Source organism: Plectropomus leopardus, chromosome 1 (genome assembly GCF_026936395.1).
Source record: "Plectropomus leopardus strain MGB_pleo_1.0 chromosome 1, ASM2693639v1, whole genome shotgun sequence".
Lineage (NCBI taxonomy): Eukaryota > Metazoa > Chordata > Actinopteri > Perciformes > Serranidae > Plectropomus > Plectropomus leopardus.
In genome coordinates, this window is record NC_142176.1 from 18311609 (window position 1) to 18332548 (window position 20940).

Below are 20940 nucleotides of genomic sequence, written 5' to 3' on the forward strand. Positions count from 1 at the left end.
TTTTTTATAAGGGCAGACACGAGCCTTTCTGATAACAGGAATGATATTTGTTATTATTATTATTATTATTATTATGTGATATTATACACACAGTGTATATAATAATAATAACTCTCATGTCACATTTAAACTACCCGACACCTCCATGCCTTAATCTTCTGTCATGTGGAATACATTCAGTTTTTCTCTCACTGAATGCAACACACTCACAGTTTGTGCTTCAGTTAAGTGTTATACTCCTGGGGAGCAAAATTCATTCAAACCGTTGAGTGTGAATGGAAAATAGTTGAGAGCACTGAGAAAATCTAACCACTGTGGGGTAGTGTTTCTCTTCATAAGACGTCAGTTACACCCACATCTCTGTTAGGAAAGAAACTATTATAAAAATTAATATACACTTCCAGATTCATATCTGTGTGCTTTTGCTAAAATATTGTGTATATTTAGTTATAGTGGAGCTTGATTAGTGCTTGGTGGTAAACTGGAAACTTTTAAAATGAGATGTTTTCATTTACTTCCTCGTACACATAAACCTTTAACATATGTATCTCATTTTATGTTTAGGTATTTTTATTTTATAAACAACATGTAGCTTTGTTGAAATAATATTTCTTGAAAACAGACCAAGTGGAACAATTTAAGAAAATACTGTAGTAAGGCAATTCTGTCACTGTTGACCAAAATAAGTTGAGAGGTAATCTCAAATATATATTCTTTCTATTTTATTTGTATTTCATGCCTGTACTTCACTTTCATCTTATAACAAGTTCTTCTCTTTCTCAAAAACTGCATCAATTAATGAATAAGCACAAGGGAAAGGTGTTGACATTCATTGAAATTATTTAAAGAAACACAGCCCCTCAGTTTTTGAGAAATGGAAAGTGCCCGTTTGATATGGTCTCATTTTATCTATTTAGCATTTGGCACAATGTAGGACTCCAGGCAGTACTACCTGCTGTTTGTCTACAACTTCTGTCTGTTGGATAATTTATCGTGTTTTGACCTTTTGCCTAATTTCTCACTCAACTAGATCACAACAATGATGACTCACTCTACAATTACAAAATAATTGCTGAGTTTTCAGCTAAATGTCTTTTGCAAGATTTTGTACTTTATTCCATGCTAAAAGGAAATAACTTGCTCAGTTTAGTATTCCTTAAACAAACAGATATAACTGCTGCTTTAAGATTACTTGCTATTATCACCTCTCACTGCTTATGTCTTGAAATATCTTAAAGATACTCTCTGGAAAATATGCTTCTTTTATATGTTTCTACATATTACTTTGTGGGTTCAGTACAGAGGTCCAGGATGTCTCAGCCTTGTTTATCTTAAAGGGGCTCTATGCAACATTTAGAGCCTGCGAGTTGTCTGCACGCGGTTCTCAACATGTAGGAAGCTGAGCTGACTGCTAGCAGCTAATTTTGCTAACTGTTTAAAAATGTGGCCACTTACGGTTTTGCAGTAAAAAAATCCCCTGCAGCCCAAGAAGCATTTTCTCCATAGGCCACCATTGTAAAAGAGACAACTGCAAAACTGTTGACACCTTGAACTTTAAACAAGGTCATTTATAAATGTCTCTATTCTGCATTTTTTTTAACCATGAAGGTTTTATATTTATAAAACTTTTCTGGAGCCAAACAAAGGGATTAGAAAATCTGTGATGCCATCACATCATAAGTCTATGAGCTAAACAGAAACTCACAGACTGGGCCAGTGGGATGAACACTATGGCACATATTCAACAGGCTGCATACCACGAAAGTCAACCCTTTTGGTGTACCCGATGTGCCAGCGTGCAAATCCATTGGAATGAAAAGGTGGCAACTTTGGAACGCTGTCAAGGTATTATTAAACTCTATGGTGTTAACCTGGGAGGAAGCTGATGGTGGGTGCTACGCTTCTATGACGCCGACGTAGCCACTGTATGAGCGCAGTGCTGGGCTGTGGCGATGAGCTAGCCAGTGGGAAAAAAACATGAACTTCCACCCACAAAAAGCCACAGACAAGCTTGGATTACAACACACACACAGGTAGTGTGACTTCAATCTCTGCTCCACAACTACTGACTTAGTCCAGAAATTATGGTTTACTGCTATATTAATGCTCTGAATGTCACATTTAAGGACTTTTAAAGGAATAGACCATGACATTTAATTAACAGTGAAAAACATCCATTCATATTGTTCTAAACATGTCTTGTCGACATATTATATGTTGTTAGCTAGTCGGCGAAACATTCAAGAGTCACCTGGATTACAGCACAAAAGTGTGCAAAGATGGTACTTCTGAGGAGCTGTGTGCAGTAAATGTGACGTGAATGTTGCTGTAAGTAATGTTATTTACACATAGGAGTGTAAGTGCATTATTCACCTTTGTGTCGATGTCATTTAGGCCTAATTAACTGCTAATGTTTTCAGAAATGTGAATCTAACTCTACACTTGATGGGAAAGACATTTTTGCGAGAAGCTACTTTAAGCAACTTCCTTCCATTTCAGAGAGGTGTGTATGCTATATGGGCTGATTTGACTGGACATGATTGATGCCATACCGTAAGCCACTCCACTGATGATGCATTGCTTGTAACCCAATCCCAGTTTGCATCTATGCTGCAGGTGCGCTGTACAGTTTGCCTCTGGCCACAAGAATACCAAACATCATCACCACACCCTGTGGACCTTGTGCCCTGTCTGGTTGACTGCCCTTTCCCCCATGCACCATTGATTATCCCATAATGTGAAGGGTGGAGATGCTTTAGGTGTCAGGTGTTGTAAGAGTGAATTTGGTAGTGGTGTGTTAAGAAGAGCTGTTTATTCATGGTGGAAATATCTGTGGGAAGGAAGATGTGTAGACAGAGGCAAGATCCCTGATAGAAATTAGGTACAAGAGGAGGAATTATTGTGATGTTCATGGTTCACGGTGAATGTTGAGGTCGAGGCGGTGTGGCAGTGTGGTTCCTTGTCTCATTTTACTCTTGCAATCAACACTTAACCTTGATCACAACCTTTTTATATATAATCTACAAGTATGCAGCTAATGTAATGTGTGTGACATTTAAAGTTTCGGTATGTACTAAATCACTTCAAAACTCTGACACAAAATATTTATGCAAAGGGCCATGAGAGAAGAGCACTGAGGCACCACAAAGACCAAAGCAAGTTCAACACCATGCCTTATGCTTGACTATCATTTTGAAGATGTGTATAGTATTAATGTTTTGCCTTTTACAGCTTAATTTTGCCCCCACAACATAGCTGTGAATGTGAGATACACATAAAAATATCATTCCTAAAACACTCAGTTTGCATCCTCTATGGTTCTCATTTTGGTAATAAATCATAGAGCGGCTTTCACAACAACATCAAGTCATTGAGCTATTTGTCAGAAATCGTGTCAGACCTGCCAAACCTGCACTGCATCACTGAAATTCTTCATATGTCATATGTCAGGTTCTACAAATCATTTGCAAGACGGTCACGGATGTCAAAGAGAGTCACATTCATTTAAGGTTTTGCCATCTCATGCTCATTTAATGTTAAAATTTTCAATGATGTCACTTTATATGTTGGGAAGAGCAGTTGTAGGGATGTATATTTCCACAGATCTGTGTACCTATATGTAAGTGAAATGGTTTATTGTGACTTTTTTTTCAAATGCTGTATACCTGTATATTCATAAATCCTATGTCACAAGAGTCGACATGTAAATGATACGTGATCCATGCTTGTTTTGTCATTACAAACAGGTTAAGGGACAGTTCACCCCCAAATAAAAATGCACATTTTTCCTCTTACTTGTATTGCTATTTATCCATCTAGATTGTTTAAGTGTGAAATGCAGAGTGTTATTGGCCGTAGAGATGTGTGCCTTCTCTTGAATATAATGGAACTATATAGCTATCGGCTTGTGGTGGTCAAACATCAAAAAATACATTTAGAAAACTCAACAGCAATGTCTCTTTTGAGAAATCATGACCTTGATACTCAAGATAATCCACAGACCACAGACAAGCTGTACTTATGATTTTGGGGTGAACTGTCCCTTTAACATGTCTGTCTGCACTGTAACCAATTCTTCAGATAACCTGGCTCACCAATAATAAATAGGTCAAATGCAGCTGTTTAGTTTAGTACACCAAGCTTTATGGTGACCCCTATTTGAATAAGACACACACACACAAAACACATCTGGGAACAGCTCAGACCTGCTCGCTGAAAATTCTTTGATGGTGGTTGACGATTAATTCAGGTCGTCATTATTGTGCTTTTCTTTGTATTGTTGGTTAAACAGACAAGGAAGTAATAAGTAATCCTAAAAACAACAATAAACATTTCCTTTGAGGCAGGAAGTTTAGCTACTGTTTTACTGAATTCTTCAACTAGTATTACATCCCCAGTGCGACGGCATGCACGGATACCTAGATCATCCATTCATACTTAATGTGATCTTCACTGAACTGTGGACATTGTGGATTTCCCTCTTCAAGTATCCACCCAGTCAATTATCTATCTCATCAGATAAGTGAGGAAAACTACTGGTATTCCATCATGAAATTTGCTATCCAAAGGCAAATCACCCTGCCCCCCCCAAACCCAAACTAGTCAGGTCGCTGAATGCTCTTAATAAACATGGATGGAAAGTAGCCAAATATATTTACTTAAGTACTTTACTTAATTAAATTTGTGCTATACTCAAGTATTTTCGTTTTTATTTATTGCTACTTTATACTTCTACTCCCCTACAATTCAGGTTAAAATATTATTGTTTGTATCACATGTGCATTGTCAATTTGATTGTTTTTTTACGTAGTAGTTTGACTTTTTAAAGTAGCTTGACTTAACCAATTTAGCTCCTTGAGAAAACTTTGCTGTAGTTCAACTCCTTCTACTGCAAAGTCATTGGTAGTCTGCATGCTTTCAAAGTAGCTTCACATATTATTCTGAGACGGATCATTGTGCAGAAAAATTCCCTCTACTTTTGTTACCTTAAGTATATATTTTGGATGCAAAGGGACAGTACTTTATTTATCAGAAACTTGGCATGGACGTTATTGAATTATTCATTTTTGAAAGTTAAAAGTTCAAAACTAAATCCTGGATTTGAAAAAAATGACTTTTTCACTATTGTCATGCATGCAGGAGTGCAGAATTTAATGTGTTTCAAAGGATCTGGTTAATGCAATGTTTTTTTTTTTTTGGCAAAATTTTAAGTAAGACATAGCATTAAGTGATTTTTAAGCCTACATCGTGTACGATGTGTTTATGGACCGTCAAAATGTGAAAATCCAACAATAATTCCTGTTTTTAAAGTTTCTGGTTATGAAATAAACAGTGTTGAGAAGATCTCTTTTGAAATTTAATAGGCTACAGATACCTTGTCAAAAACGTTACATAACTATTTTAATTGCTTCATCAAAGTAATGTAACTTACTCGAACATCTAGGACATTTCTCAAAGTTTAGGACGTTTCTCGGATTTTAGGACATATAGGTCTTAAGAATATTTCCTGGACGTAAGGACATTTAAGGACGTTTATAGGATTTCTGAACATAGGATTTAAGGACGTTTCTGGGATTTCAGGACATTTCTTGGATTTTGGAATATTTGTAGGATTTTAGGACATCAGGGGCTTAGTTGGTGCTGGGGATCTTTCACTGATAATTTTCTCTGTCTGTTTTGATGTTGTTTTATGTACTCTGGAACCTTATGCATACTAAAAGTAGGCTACAAAAACAATTCCCAATGTGAATCACTTTATATTTATTATGAATTCAAAAGAATGGTTGGGGGGCAGCTGGCATACTATCGGGGGCCAGATTTGGCCCGAGGGCCGTATGTTGAGTACCACTGCTTTACACACTACTTTTAATTAGGTAAATAATGTGAATTCCTCGTTCTCCGTTGCTTTTGAAACATAGTAAACACGCCGTTTTCACAACACTGCACCTCCTCACTGAGTTTTTACCTGACTTTGCCGCTGCCTCGCTGCTGAGTGTGCAGCGGTTAGGCAGCCTCTGACGTTGTGGTGCAGGTCTCAGTGTTGCACAGGCCGGGCCCAGTGCCGCAGGTTGTCCGGTAGGGTGCCTGCCGAGCTACAAGCATGCTGTTGATGTCAGGAGCAGAAGAGGAGGGGAACGTGAGGAATGGCTGAAAACTGTCGGTGATCTCCTGTTAGGAAACAAACCATGATTGTCCGGTAACTGAACATTTCACCGCCGCCGGATCAGCCTGTTAGCGACGCATTAGCAGGCACCGCTCGTATTTTCGGTGGTTATTTAATGGGACAACGAAAACGCAAAAAACGCAAGGTACAGTACCGCTCCTGTCGCCAGCCCTGCTACTTTATTTTCATGAACTAATACGACACACAGGGGGGTTGAGAAATGTTTCACAGCAAGGTAAAACACTCGTCTTCGAGGGCGATGTTTGGTTGTTAACGTTAGCTAAACCGTTACGGTTGTGTTTTAGTCGGGCTCGTGAATGTATGAAGTGGTCGGACGGTATATTTTGTTTTGAAAAGCGTCGGTCAGGCTTCATCTCTTCATGCCTCAACCGACGAAACCACATGAGAAGTCGACGTCCGGAATAGATTAAACCACAAAGAAAGGCCATCTTTTTCAACGCTTGCACCTGAAGCTACGGGGAGAAAATGCGTGTGGATTTGTTTTGGATATGTTTGTGGTGTTTCCTTCGTCCTGGTGCTACCGGTCAAGGGCAGTCGACGGCCGTTTGTTCGCCCTCATGCAGCTGCGATGAAGATGGGGGTGCAGACTGCTCCGGGAGAGGGCTGACCACCGTCCCAACCGGGCTCAGTGCTTTCACCTACTACCTGTAAGTACTAACCAACATCCACTATGAAATACAACCTCAAAACATGTCTGTGCACTCCTGAGTGCCTCACAGTAAAGGCCTGGGATGTTGTGTTTACATTTCAAGAGGTGCATTCAACATCATGGGGTAAACTTTCCACACATGGCCCACCGGAGAAAAATGTCCTATGAAGATGCTGAGTTACTAGTCATTACTTAACATGCCATAACTCGAAGTCTTTATGTAGTTCAGTCAAAGCTTCACAACTTGTCATCAACTTTATATTACAACAAGAAAAAAAGTAAATCTTGCCCCCAAATAATATTAAATTGGTTTTCTACTCATGTTGTAGGGTTGCAGCGTTATACTCATGTCAATGTATACAGTGGTATAAAAATCAGCAGTCCTCATACCGTGTACATTTTATAATCCACAGTGTTAAAAAAAACAACAACTAGGCAGCGAATCTGTGGTTATTTTCGAAAGGGAGACTTTTTAGATATAGTTGCATTAATATAAAATAAAAATATAAAATAAGTCCTAAAAGTGGTAATGAAGCATTTGTTCAACAAAAAAACGTTTCTATATTAATGTCTTCAGGGATGGTTGTAACTGATAACAATAGCAATAATCCTGTAATGCAGTGAAACTACAATATTTTCTGAGACTGTTATTATACTGTGAAAATCACACATCACATCACCATATCATGTTTTGATAGACATGTGTAGTGCAGGGCTGCAGGTGATTTTGAGAAAATAAAAAAATCACAATATTTTTCACCAAATACTTTCATATCAATATTGCGACAGCAGGGTTGACTGCTGATGCATTCACAAAATATTTTCACAATGAGATGATAAATAATCATAGATGATGTGGATATAATGAATAGGTGGGTAAAGGTAACAAAAGAACAGCTTAAACTGTTCAGAAATGACATGACTTTACTGCAATGCAGCCAAAATCAGGAAAAGCCAACAGGGTTGGAGATTAGCACCAGCAGAATGCTGTTAAAATATTCAAGTGGCTGCTAGATTTGCTTTACTCACTAACCACAATAAACAAACAAACAAAACAATGGAGAACCATTGAGAGGTGGGCATATATTGTAATCTATAAGCTATGGTGCCAGGTGGACAAAAAAAAATTAATTTTCGACCCTGTTCTCTCCCAAAGCCTAACATAACATCCTTAAATGTCTTGTTTTGCCCACAACCCAAAAATATTCAGTTCACTGTCACAGAGAAGTAAAGAGACCATAAAACATTAACAATAACAAACTTTAATCAGATTTCTATTTACTTTTTTGTTAAAGTACTCAAACTGATGAATTAGTTAACAAATTAGTTGGCAATTCATCTCATACGAGTAATTGAGTATTCGCTGTAGCTCTAATTACAATATCCAAAATCTAGGACAATATCTAGTCTCATCAATATCTATTTAATATTGATATATTGCAGAAACCTAAAAGCAACTAATTGTTGTATGCGATTTTAGTTATTTAGTTAATCATTTTAGAGTTGCAGCAATCTGGAACTAAAGGGCAACTGTTTTGATATTCGGTTAATAATTTTAAGTCATTTATCCAGAAAAAATGCATGACAAGTTATGGTTACGGTGTTACAAATGTAACATTTGATTCTTTTCATTTTCATATATTATAGCTAACTGAGTACATTTGAGTTTTGGTTCTGTTGCTCAGATAAATAAGACATTTGAATCTGTCATATTGGACTGGGAAATTACAGTGGTTATTTCTTTACTTTTTGAAGGTTTTTAGACTGAACAATCAATTTAGAGAGTAATTGGCAGACCAGTTGATAATGTAATTGCTATTTAGTTTGGAGAAAATAGTGTACAAAATGTCAAAATTGTGAAAAATGCCCATCACAAGTTTCTAGAGCCAAACTGATTTCTACAAGTTGCTTGTTTTCTCTAAGCAACAGTCCAAAATTAAAAGGATTTTCAATTTACAGTTATACCAAGTTAGCAAAGCATCTCCTTTGAACCAGGTCAATATTGAACATTTTTGATTAAATGAATAATCAGATACATTTTCTATTGATTGACAAATCGCTTCAGCTGTAGACATGTTGATGATATTCCCAGTCAATGATAGGGCTGCAATATCCATATCACTGGAGCAGCAATTTCTTTCAATAAAGATCAAGTTTGTCAAAAGATGCCATTATAAATGCAGCATTGTGGTGCTACAGAAATCATATTTCAGATGCAAGTGAATGCACTTGTTTGGTACAAAGAACAACAATAATCACATAATTGTTTTTATACAAAGTTTTAGTGAAAATATAATCCTGACCTATATCACAATTGCAACATTATTTGTAATACTGTTTTGTTTTGTACATTGTGCAGCCCTGCTTTATGATCAACACAGTTGGGGTTATCTCTGTTTGTAACTTCAGCTCTCTGTAATCTCTCTAAAAGCATTTCTTAACTTGTTGTTCAGCAGCAGGTTGTGTCCTCAAAGCTCTTTTTTTTGTGATTTCTTTTACCGGCAAACAGAAGGCTTTTGTTTTTTACGCAGAAACATGTTTTTTAGATGCAGCCTACTGCTGAATAAAGGTTATACACATAACATTTGAATTTTTTTACCCTTATGGTTTGGTTAGAAAATCCTATGTTACCAAACCACCAAGTAATGTACCGAGTGCTGAGTGCACAAATAGGGCTAGATTTGGTTGAGTAATGCTGCGCGGATTGTAGGCAGCAGTATGTTTAGTACATAATAATTAGAAGTCAAGCTACTGCCATTATCACATTCTCACCACAAGTCTGACTAAGAGTTTTACTACTGCTTCATGTAAGGGCACTCACTTTTATTGAAAATAAGTGGTGCAAATATGCACCGGGTAGGTTGCTCTTTATGGGGTGGTGCAGGTACAGTTGATGATTGCCCCATGAAGAAACTCCTCAGCTTGTTTCACAACCTCCGGGTTAATCATAAACCACCTCAGCAACAGCATTCAAAACAGCAATTTATTGTGGCTTTTTGTAATTACTGCACTCTCTCAAAAAATAGAAGTTACGACTTTAAGTTTACACAGGCACTTGTCAATTTAAAATGTGTTATTTGGTTAAGTAAATAACCTTTTTTTATTGTCACCTTGCCTGAAGGTTTGCTCTTGTTTATGGAAACCTCTGTGCTGTTTTTCCATCTTTTAAGAATGGTGGCCAAAGCCTCACTACACCAGAACCAGCACTGTGCCACGAGAAATCACCATTGTTAAGAAAGTGTTGGGTAAAGTAAACAGAGGAAGTGGATTCATATGCCAGGCTGTCAAGACATGTCACAGTGGGCCTACTGCTTACAGCTGAAACTCTCAGCATACTTTTTCCTTATTATGGGCAGCCTGACATCTCGATCACAACATGGAGCAATGTTTTCACAAAATGATATCATAGCTCAAACTGCCACTCTACCGGCCTATTTTATGCCAAAATGGGGAACAATATGTTGTTTTCAAGATTGTGCTATCTTCTTGCCTCTGCTACGCACATATCGAATTGCTCTGTGACAGGTTTTAAACACTAAACTGCCTCACATATTCGCTTCAGCCTCTTAAAAGTATGTGAAAGGTTGTTTGTCCCTCGCTCTGTCCTATTCTCATTTGTTCTCCTGGTCTCTTGAACTTAAGTTGTCCTCTCCCACTCCCTCCGTCTTTTGTATGTGGAGCACTGGGGTTAGGGATCATGATGGATTAGTGAGACATATTGCAGCTGCAAGGGCTCCTTCTCTCAAGGCTAATGCAGGCACAATGGTCTGCTGATGTGTAAAGGGAAAAAAATCTCACATATGAGTGCTTTGTCATTGCAGTGTTTAAACTGAAGTTTGTTTGCACCCATCATGCATTTTGAATCGGTTTGGTGGCTTAGACACTGAACAAAAAATAGTCTAGTCAGTGCTTACATTTTTGAATTTAAAGATACAAACATGCACATATACAGTATATGCACATAATAGCATAAGCAGGTTCAAGATAGTGTTTTGTAAGCATAGCAATGCCCAAAGGTCAAGAAGTTCTCTTGACAAGGACAAGTATTTAATATTTCTATTCTATTGTTGCCTCTCTGCTGTTGATTTGTATCTTTGCTTTTGAAAAAAACTTACGGCAGTAGAAGACCATGCGTTTTGCAATAAATCATATGATGATGTTGGAGTGGACTCTTACCTAGAGCCCACAGGGGCTTGAGTTTTGGCATCTGTAATGGAAACATCCCTGTCACAGAAAAGCAGATGAGAGAAAAGAGGAGGCCCCTTAGCCAGTAACAAAGAAAACACTCCTTTTGAAGGTATGTCGTTTACCTGCCACTGAGTCTCTGCACAGGTTTTTGGTACAGTGTCTGCATAAACTCTTGTGCATTTTAAGGGAGCTAGAGGGAGTTATTACAGCTTATATCGCGGTTGACTTAGGTCCTTTCATAGCATGAACAAGGTTGAGACTTGGGGGAAGAAGGAGGGGTGGTGTCAGGGGTCTTGCACTCTGCTGGTGGAGCTTGCGGGCTTCACCATTGGTGCCCTCAATCCATTTTTAACTGAATGATACTTTTGTTCTTGGTCAGCAGAGGTGAAAGGAGCCAGTCAGTGGTTCCCACTTCTAAACAGGATGACTTGTGGATGGGAGAATATTAACTCCGTCCTCCACTTATACACCTTTCCCTCTCTGCTCATGACTCAGTTTCTTACTGCTAATGGTTGCTGATTTTTTGAATCGTGTGCCCAGTATTTAAAAATTCAGTGTTCCCCCAAGCTGAGTTTGGTAGAAGTCTTAGGTTTGTGACTTAAATGGGTTGTATCATAAGTATATTTAATGTTAACTGTTAAGCAAAGCAAGCCAAATTTTGGATGTGTATGGCCTTGTTCAGACTGCCAGGCCATATCTTTTTTTTTTTTTTTGCATATCTAGATTGAATCCAGATTGATTGGTTTGAAATGTTATTCCAATTGGATCACGGTCTCAGTTCAGACGCTCTGGCTACTCAAATCGGTTTTTAAAGTGTCTCTTGTACCGCTCAAAACATACAACAATGACATCAAGTCCAGACTGACTGAAGTGCAGAGCAGAATTCATGCTGCCTTTAGCAGAGCGCTATAGAGGACAACAGGGAGAGCCACAGTAATTCTTGGCAGCTGACATCAGGTGGACTATGAAGAACTTATGTAAAGTGTAGCTTTGGACTAGAGCAGAAAAATGAGTTGCATTCATCCACAAAATGAATGTGCCGAACCCTTTTGTTTCTGATATTAATGCGGCGCAATAAAGATAAGTTAGCTTTTATATGTGTTTATATTACATATTATATTAATGCTCTATGCATCACGCACACTATATTTGATAATGCTGATTAGATCTTGAAAAAATGTGTCGAGTAATGCCTTTGCATTGATCCTGTTTTCTCAGTCTGACACTGAATGGTCTGGGTGTGTGCTGCAGCATTAGTTAGTTAGTTATTATTATATTATATCAGTAATATATGAACTGGAGAGCTGTTTGTTTGTTGTCTGCTCACACTGAATGAATCCTCACAGTTAAAGGCGCCATGGTAACTGTCTGCTAACGCTAGCATCGAACTGTTGACTGGAAGCTTCAAGTCCACAGCAAAAACATTGACACTTTTGGCTTGAGACGAGCCAGGTCCTTCAAAATAAAAGCACCATGGGTCCCGCTTTGATTTATTGTATTTTTATATTGTTATTATAACAGCAGTGTATTCAACGTTATCATCTGACAGCACCTACTTTAACTTAATTGTAACTGCAGTTCATTCAACAATTTTGTATTTTAGTAGTTAATATTAGTTTAAAGGACATTTAAAAATATCAAGATATGTAGTGCTTATTGTGATATAGCTTTAAAATATTGTGATTATTTTAAAGCTATATTGCCCAGCCCTACATTTAATTAAAGGGAGTTTGGTAAGGTCTTGATCTTTGCAATGCAGTTTGCTTTCCAAAAATGTTTAAATAGTTGAACTGAAGGCAGACAGGGGAAAGCTTCTCCATGTCTGGAAATCAGCTTTCACTCATTTAAGAAAAAGAATTAAAACTAAAAAAAAAAAAGAAAATGCAAAGGAGGATAACCTGCAATTTACATTTCAAGATATGTCAATCCTACTTTGATTTAATTTTTATTGCTAGTACTATTAAAATGTATGGGAATGTAACTTGTGCTAGATTCTTTTTAGACTGTTCAATTTTAAGCCTAGACTTTGGAACGATCATGAGGGCTCCACCCCAAGGATCTAAGGCTGTGAACTGGCTCATAAGGGGTCAACATTTCAGATAATGTAACTTGGGGCCAGATCCAGACAAGCTTTCAAAACAATCAGTAAAATCTTCAGATTAAATCTAAAATGGACAGGGAGCCAATGGAGGGAAGGGGACGACATCACATTGGGGTGATGTGATGTTGTCCGTTAAAACCTATGAGAAGCCTAGCTGCGTCATTCTGAACTAATTGGAGGCGGGAGAGTGATTTTTGATTAATACCGGAGAGGAGGGAGTTACAGATATCTAGTCTGGAAAAGATGAATGTATAAATAACTTTTTCTAGGTCTGACTGTGAGAGCATTGATTTAATTCTGGAGATAGATCTTAACTGGAGGAAGCAGGACTGAACAACTTTTTTTGATATGAGGTTAAAAGGTCAAATCTGAATCAAGTATTTTACAAAGGTCTCTGGCAGTGGGCTTGAAATCTGCAGAAAGGGGACCAAGGGCATTCACAGAACAAAAGACTTCTGATTTTCAGTTATTGAGTTGCAGATGATTTTGTGCCATATTTTGCAGAGTAGTAGCATGTAAATGGAAAATAAAATAAAATTCAAATCTTTCTTGGCTTTGGCACAGGAGGAGGAGGGTGTGATTTGCAGGCTGGATCAAAAAAAATTGGAACTAAAATTGAACCTTGAGGCACACCACAGGTAATGAGAGTAGAAGAGTAGGACTGATTACCTATAGTCACTGAGTAGGTTCTTGCTATAAGGTAAGAATAAAACCAACCAAGTGCAGTATCTTTAACACCAACCCAGGAGGCGATAGATTAAAAAAATAAGACATGTTTAAAATTAACAGTGTGAAAATTAATAAAAGGCTTTCCTTGAACAAACAAGTTTAAGAAATAATTTAAATTACTACATCTCAGGACTAGAATTAGCAAGAATTTGTTTCTTGTCCGTAATTGTAACAGATGTACAGATGTTAACTTAAATGGGTAGCGTCAGAGCGGAAACATGACAGTTCAGAGGCATTACGTGTTGACTCATGACTAAAACCTCTATATGCGCGAAAATAAAAATACCCCTAGTGTGTGTGTAGTGTTCATCTTATTCATGCTTAGCACCTTTGCTGTAATTTGAAAGTCTAATTAAAATGCATATTTCAATATATGATCACTACAAACTGTTTAAAAATCATAAGTGCATAAGTGTCATTGGCCCCAGGAAACATGATGGATACACTGGTCCCTGTCATTTGTCTCCACCTTTTTAATTGTGCATTCAAAAGCAACATTTCAGCTATACATTATCTTAATTCCTGTATGTGTTCTTAAAAATTTGATGTGCACTATTTCTGTGTGAACTTAGTAAGGCTTTGTCCACACAATCACCCATATGTTTAACCAGACACTTACATGCCAGTTGGTTAACTCTGAAAGTAAAGACAGGAAGGTCAGGGACAGTCTCAATCAGTTTGTCACTCTTGCATCACTACACATGGGCTTCTATACAATCACAAACACATCTGTATATATGGCTTCATGTTTTAATTTTAAAATGCTTAACAATTGCTACATTTCTGCCAAGCCCACATTTTGGATCCTCTAAAAGTAAGACCTAATATGCTGATGCTGTTAAGGTTTGAAACTTTCAGGGATGCATTTTAGTCTGGTTTGGCAGAAACAGATTTCTGAAAAAGCAGAAACCCAAGTTGCCTCCCTGTTGGGTCTTATCACCCTCTATATGTCAAGCCAAGATCTGTTTATCTGTTGATTTTGATTTTTTAATGTGATCCTTCTTGTGTGGGTACTCCTTTCCCATTTCCATGGCTTCCTCCAGCAATGTATAATGCTTCTGTCCAGTACTGCTTAAATATGTTGCTGTATTTGTGTTAGAACAACAAAACCTTTTTTCCCCCACCATGTGTAACTTTCAGTAACAGTTCAACCTTGTCCTTGATCAAAGCAAATGAAATTGTGGTCTTACTTTTTGCCAACTCAGTAGTATTTGCTGTAATTAACCAACCAGCTAACCAACCAGCTGCAGAGTAGACAATGTGCTTGCTCGCCATGCACGTGCTCACAGTACATGTATGCTCATGAAATATGTGTTGTCAGGCTTTTTAGTACTGACAGATTTTTTTTCTGATAGTTGTTAGAAAAAAAGGTTTAATATCAAAATGTATCGACGGTGGTGCGAGGTAGCAGCGTGTTAAAATCAGCACCGACAACATTAAAAGCCGACATGTGGATACACAAAGTCGATATCAGTTATGTGGTGTGTGAGCCTCGTGAGCAACAATACGACGAGCCTACGTAACCATTCGAGCCGACACCACGCAGATGTTTTGCAACCTGCTGCTAACGCTAAAGCTGAGGATCACACTGAAATCCAGGTTGACAAATCCTGCATAAATGTTTATTACTTTTGTTAAGTTCAGCTCAGGCAAAAATGTGCACTTTTCTGTACTTTAAATTTATTTTAGTTTTAATTTGTATTTAATAAAGAATAATGTAATGGTAAAAAAAAGTTTTGGTGTCAGTTTGTTCCAAATCAATTTAGATAATGCACGCTTTATTGAACACATATCAGAAGGTATTCGAATGAATTATCTGGGTATTTCTGACATCAACACACATAACTGAATCGATATCAAAGTAACTGGATCAATATCGAATTGAATCGAAATTGAATCGTGACCCAAAGAATCAAAGTTGAATTGAATTGTGAGGTTCTTGACAGCACCCAGTCCTAGAATTGAGTCTTACCTTTATTTTCAAAAGGGACACTTTTTACACATACTTACATTTAAAAAATTGTCTTAATCATAGTGATAAAAACAAAATTGTTCAAACAAAACAAATCCTTCTTTTTTAATTTCTTTAAGGGTCATTTTGACCGAGAATGTAATGCTGTGTAATACTGCGAAATTACAGTATTTTCTTAGATGGTTGTCGTACTGTGAAAATCTCTTTCCGTTGCAACCCTACTTGAGAGACAAAATGTTTTACAATCAAAATGTATCAGTTTAGGTGTAGCGTAACATAGAAGTGTATTTTGAAAAGGATTTGTATTTTGACTTTTCGAATATTTTCATGCTTCACCTTTGTAGCCATATTTTCCTTCTCCCAGAGCATGTCTGCTACCTCTCTCTGCTTCATCTCTGCTAAAATGAATCCAAGTGGCACATGGGATATAAATTTACTGATACCTGTTTGTAGAAGCGTTCAGGCTTGTCACCATTTATCACAGCTGCATTTTTAGTGTCCCCTCCAATCTATCTTAGCAGGGACAGGCCAGGACCTTGATGAGTTAAGCAGCCAGACACAGAGGGAGGGAGGAAGTGTGACAGAGTCATGCAGGCCTCCCATACTCCCCAGCCCTGCATGTGGTTCAGACCAGTCAACAGTCTGCAGAAGATTTAGTCAAACGGTTTAAAATGTGGTTAGGGATGTATCCATCTGACCGCCAGTGGTGGCAGATCTGCAGTAGTGGTTGCAGAACACCACCAGAGATGTTGTCTGGGTTGGAAAGAACGATAATGAGTGGGTGGATGTTGATGGAAGTGTTGTCGTAGCTGCGCAGTCTGTATGGTAATTGGATAACCAGGTAAGTGGAGATGGGACGCAGGTCGCAGGGATGATGAGGGTTCTGTCAGGGCCCGCCTTTTAAGGCCGCTGTGCGTGTGTGTGTGTGTGTGTTTTCGTGTGTGTAGTTGGGACTGCAGAGGAAGGGCAATATGATCCTTGTAGGATTCAGGGGCCCACACACAAGGTCCTAGAGAGATCTGGCAGTGAAATTCAAGATGGCCAGTTGGAGAGTGAAAGAGGGGGGATAGGGGGGCAGGGGGCACTTCATTTGTGAATCCCGGATGTTTTTTTTAGTCTTGATAAGTGCAGTTTCTTTACATCTTGTGTCGAGGGGGTGGTTTTCTTTGAAGCAGGTTAGTGGATTCCTAATCAAGATTAGAGATCCAGAGTTTGGTCTCACTGTGTAGGTCTATTCAGGAGACCAGAGACAGCCTTTTGTCCCCTTTTACTGATGGTCCTTAACTTTGCGTAGCCAGTCAAAAACACTGCACTGTGTTTCTGATGTTAACACATTTTCAGTAGCGTATATGCATGGTTTTTAAATGATTGTTATGAAGATGTAAACACACATACTCATATTAGCGTTGGTGGGGAAGCAAATCAAGTCCTGTGTGCATATTTTTCATGCTGCTACATGCCTATCTTTACTTGAAGTTGGTTTGAAAAATGAAGATCCCCGGGGCTAAAGAGAAGGGCTTTTTCAAGCCTTTTTTTGGTTGAGGTTACACTCATGCAGGCACAGTCAAAAGACTTAAAATTTCCATAAGTGATGGTTGACACAGCTACCCAATTGTTTGTTTGGGTAGTCGCCAATTACAGTCAAAACATTATGTTTTTATCTGAAATCAAGGTTCAACGTCAATGCTTTTATTCACCTGCTCGGTTGGGGAAAATGGGTCAGAAATCTTCTTGCCCTCAGTCAATTTATATTTGCAGTGATTCAGATTATTTGAATTATTAGCGGTTATCAAAAACAACCAAGACTAAACTTAATTGACATGTTTTGGCATTTGCATTGGCATTAGCATTTTTATATAACTTTATCCGCTTGCTTTCAAATTTGTGACAAACTGCGTAATTCATAGCTGCGCTTACATCCTTTACTGCTACTCCACTAAACTCTTGTTTCCGGGATAATTGAAATGCTTGACTGCCCTTTAGCTCAGAAACGTCGTCTTGACCTGCCACTATTATTGCCTGATCAGCACTGTATGTTTCCAACACTAAACAGAAGGAAGTGAGATGGCTTACTCCTTAGATGCCTTCATCATTTACTCCAAGAAAAATATGTTTAATTCTTGTTTTTCACTGCAGATCGGGCAAATGACTTGCTCAGTTAGCTAACACAATGCGGCATTTTACGTGCCTTGGGCAGTCCTTTTTGTTGAGCCCTTTAACTGCATGAATGCTGTAAATTAGTTGATAAAAAAATAAGGGCTCATCCACAGTTGATTTAATTCATATCCATTTTTTTGGCACTGACAAACATAAATGAATAAACAAAAATCAAATAGAATAAACAAATGATTTAGTTAAATTATAAAAATAAAAAGGGTAAAGAAAAGAAAGGGGGAGTGGTAAATAATTAAAGAAATACAGTTAGGTTAAAAAATGAGTAAAAAAAAAAATAGGTAGAAAGGCAAACAAAAAAATAAGTTCTTAAAAAAATGATTGGAACAAAACGTACACACGGAGAAAATGAGAGGCTACTGGTTACACTACAACAGGTTTTTTTGTTGCCTATTTACACAAAGTCAGGTCAGACATCTGAAACATACACTATCCTTTTTGTCCAGTTCTCAATAACGGTATCCTTGTGACAAGGTAATGATATGTGAAACTAGGTCAACAAACTGATTTAAAGGTACTAGTAAGCTTTTTTTTTTTAAGATTTTGTGCTTGTACTGTTCTTCTAACAGATTTTTTTTTCCCACAGTGACCTGAGCATGAACAACATCACCGAGCTTCCAGCGTTTGTATTCAAGAACTTCCCCTATCTGGAAGAGCTGTGAGTACATGCCCCTTTTTCTCCTGCTAATGATGTATTTACTCTGTACAATGTTGACATGAGGGCTTATGATATGCACCTGGGTATTTGAGCCTGTGCTGCAAAACACACAGTATAGGGTGCACAACATGCCCGTCCACTCAGCTGAAGAAGATAAGAGCAGCATTACATGAGGTTACGAATCACTCAACCATTCACGAGTTAAACAAGGGCGGTTATAGAAGGTGCAGCAAGGCTCAATTAAAAAGGTGAGGTGAGACAACTTGTATTGAAGCTGCGATCATGTGACATCCTGTGTGGATTTTTGCTTTTAAGGGATTATCAGGGTGGCAACAGCACATCTGTGCTCTGGGGCTTTGTTGAGTGGCGTACATCTAATCTCAGTGGGTGTTTGTTATTTCTTTACTCTTTAAACACTCCGCTGTCTGGCTGCTGCTGCTGCTGGGAGTCAGAGATAAAATCTGTCTACCTGATATCAGGTAACATGCAGCCCTGAGAAAGCCAAATGACCAGTGAGTGAACACACTCCAGCGGTTCCAGCTCCACTTGGCCTTTGCGGGCGTGTTTTTTCAGCTCTCGTGTGTCTTTCAGCCGGCCGAGTCTTCACCCTCTTCTTTTCCATACACCACTCCAATCTGCTTTGTCGAAAGGCAATTTACTTTTCATCGCATTGTGTGGAGGAATGCAAGGCAGGAAGGAAGAAGGCAAAACAATTGTTACCATGGCAACGGGACTGAAAAAAAAAAACCTCACCCGGTCCCGCTGCTGCTTCTTCTCTCGTCTCAGGTCATCATAATGGATGGACTGTCGTTGGGTGTCATTGATTGACATATACCTTTAGTTCATAATGTGTGTTTGTTTAACCTTCTCTCTGGGAACAAATCTGCAGGCTTCTCTCAGTAAACTTTGGTGGATGACTTTTTTTGCTTTGGGGCTTCAGCAGTGTCAGTGAACCGGAGCATGGGCCCTGAGGGCAAAGGCAGGGGGGAGAAAGAGTTGACGGAGAAAGAGATCAGGGAGAGAAAAGAGAGCGGGACATCCTCACACAGGACAGGAGCGGAGACAGGGGAGGAATATTCCCTCCTTCGTAGTCACGCAATCTCCTTCGCTCTCTGTCTTTATTGCCAAAGGCACCACAAAGCTCAGCAGACGTGATGACAGGTATTCTCTGTCTCCTTTGCAGTTTGTTTATAGTCTTGAAGTAACCTGTGACCGATAGGCTCTCTGTATGTCTGAAGTGAATTGTGGTAATGACATCTGACTCAGACCGATGTTGATACGTTGCACTTTGTTGACAGAAAAATTTAAAGTTATTTAAAGTTTTCTTTTATACTTATTTTTGTTTCAGTTTATTGGAAAAGTCAAAGTAAGTGTTCCTTTTTTTGAATGTTTTGTGAAGTGTTAATAAAGTTCAAGACATTGCATTCATTGATATGAAATGTGTGCTGTTAATAAAGTTTTTCATTGGTTCTGTTTTTAATAGCTGTCTGGCTGAATGATATGCCATAAAATCCATGTCAGTATAACTTGTACAATATTATGATAAATGTATTTATATGCAGCAGGGCATAAAATCTTTTTTTAGTGTTGGCTCACATCTGATATCTTTGTCCTGATTAATTATAGTAGAAGCAGTTGAAGAGGAACTCTACACTAGTGTTTCCAGCAAGACCCATACTGTGTATTGCTGGACAATGCCCAACATATGTGTATGTGTACATTGTTAGAAGAGATGATGTCGTACATGAAAGAGATTAATTCCTCTGCAGTGGCAGTAATTACAACACACGGGCCCGGTGATTACTGTGCCATATTCAAAGTTTAACAAGATATTAGGGCTGACAAACAACAATGTTAACATGATAAACAGCAGGCGTATAGGTACTGACATTCCTCCACAGTAACACACACCATAGAGCCTCTGATAGTAGAGCCGCCAACCCACCTACAACACAGGTACCCTCACAGCAGGGCTGGCACGACAACAGATTTTTACTACACAATTATTTAGGAATTTACAATATTATTGCAATAGCTAAAGAAATTTTAAAATATTCTTTGGTAAATTAATTACACACAAAATAAAAGTGTACAGAGGATGGAAGGGAGCAAGAACGGAAAGAAATGGAAGCGTTTATTATTAATCTGATATCTGTTTTTCACCTTTTAAATGTCATAGTTATCACCAAAACCAGCATAGTGCCACACTCCTGTCTCTGCGTTACTCTCTCAAAGGGCCCTAAATACAGTTTTGGTGACGGTCAAAGCTGCACCAGACTCCCTGTTT

At 38.3% G+C, this 20940-nt stretch overlaps 1 protein-coding gene across 1 annotated transcript in view; it reads left to right on the plus strand.

Annotated features, from left to right (window-relative positions):
* Positions 1-5974: 5974 nt before the first annotated feature.
* The window catches only part of lgr4 (leucine-rich repeat containing G protein-coupled receptor 4), a 40934-nt gene continuing 25968 nt past the window's right edge, over positions 5975-20940 (plus strand). The window contains exons 1-2 of the mRNA XM_042493721.2: positions 5975-6831; positions 18582-18653. Coding sequence (XP_042349655.2) covers positions 6650-6831; positions 18582-18653 — 254 coding nt within the window. The 5' untranslated portion in view covers positions 5975-6649. The remainder of the gene's footprint in view (positions 6832-18581; positions 18654-20940) is intronic.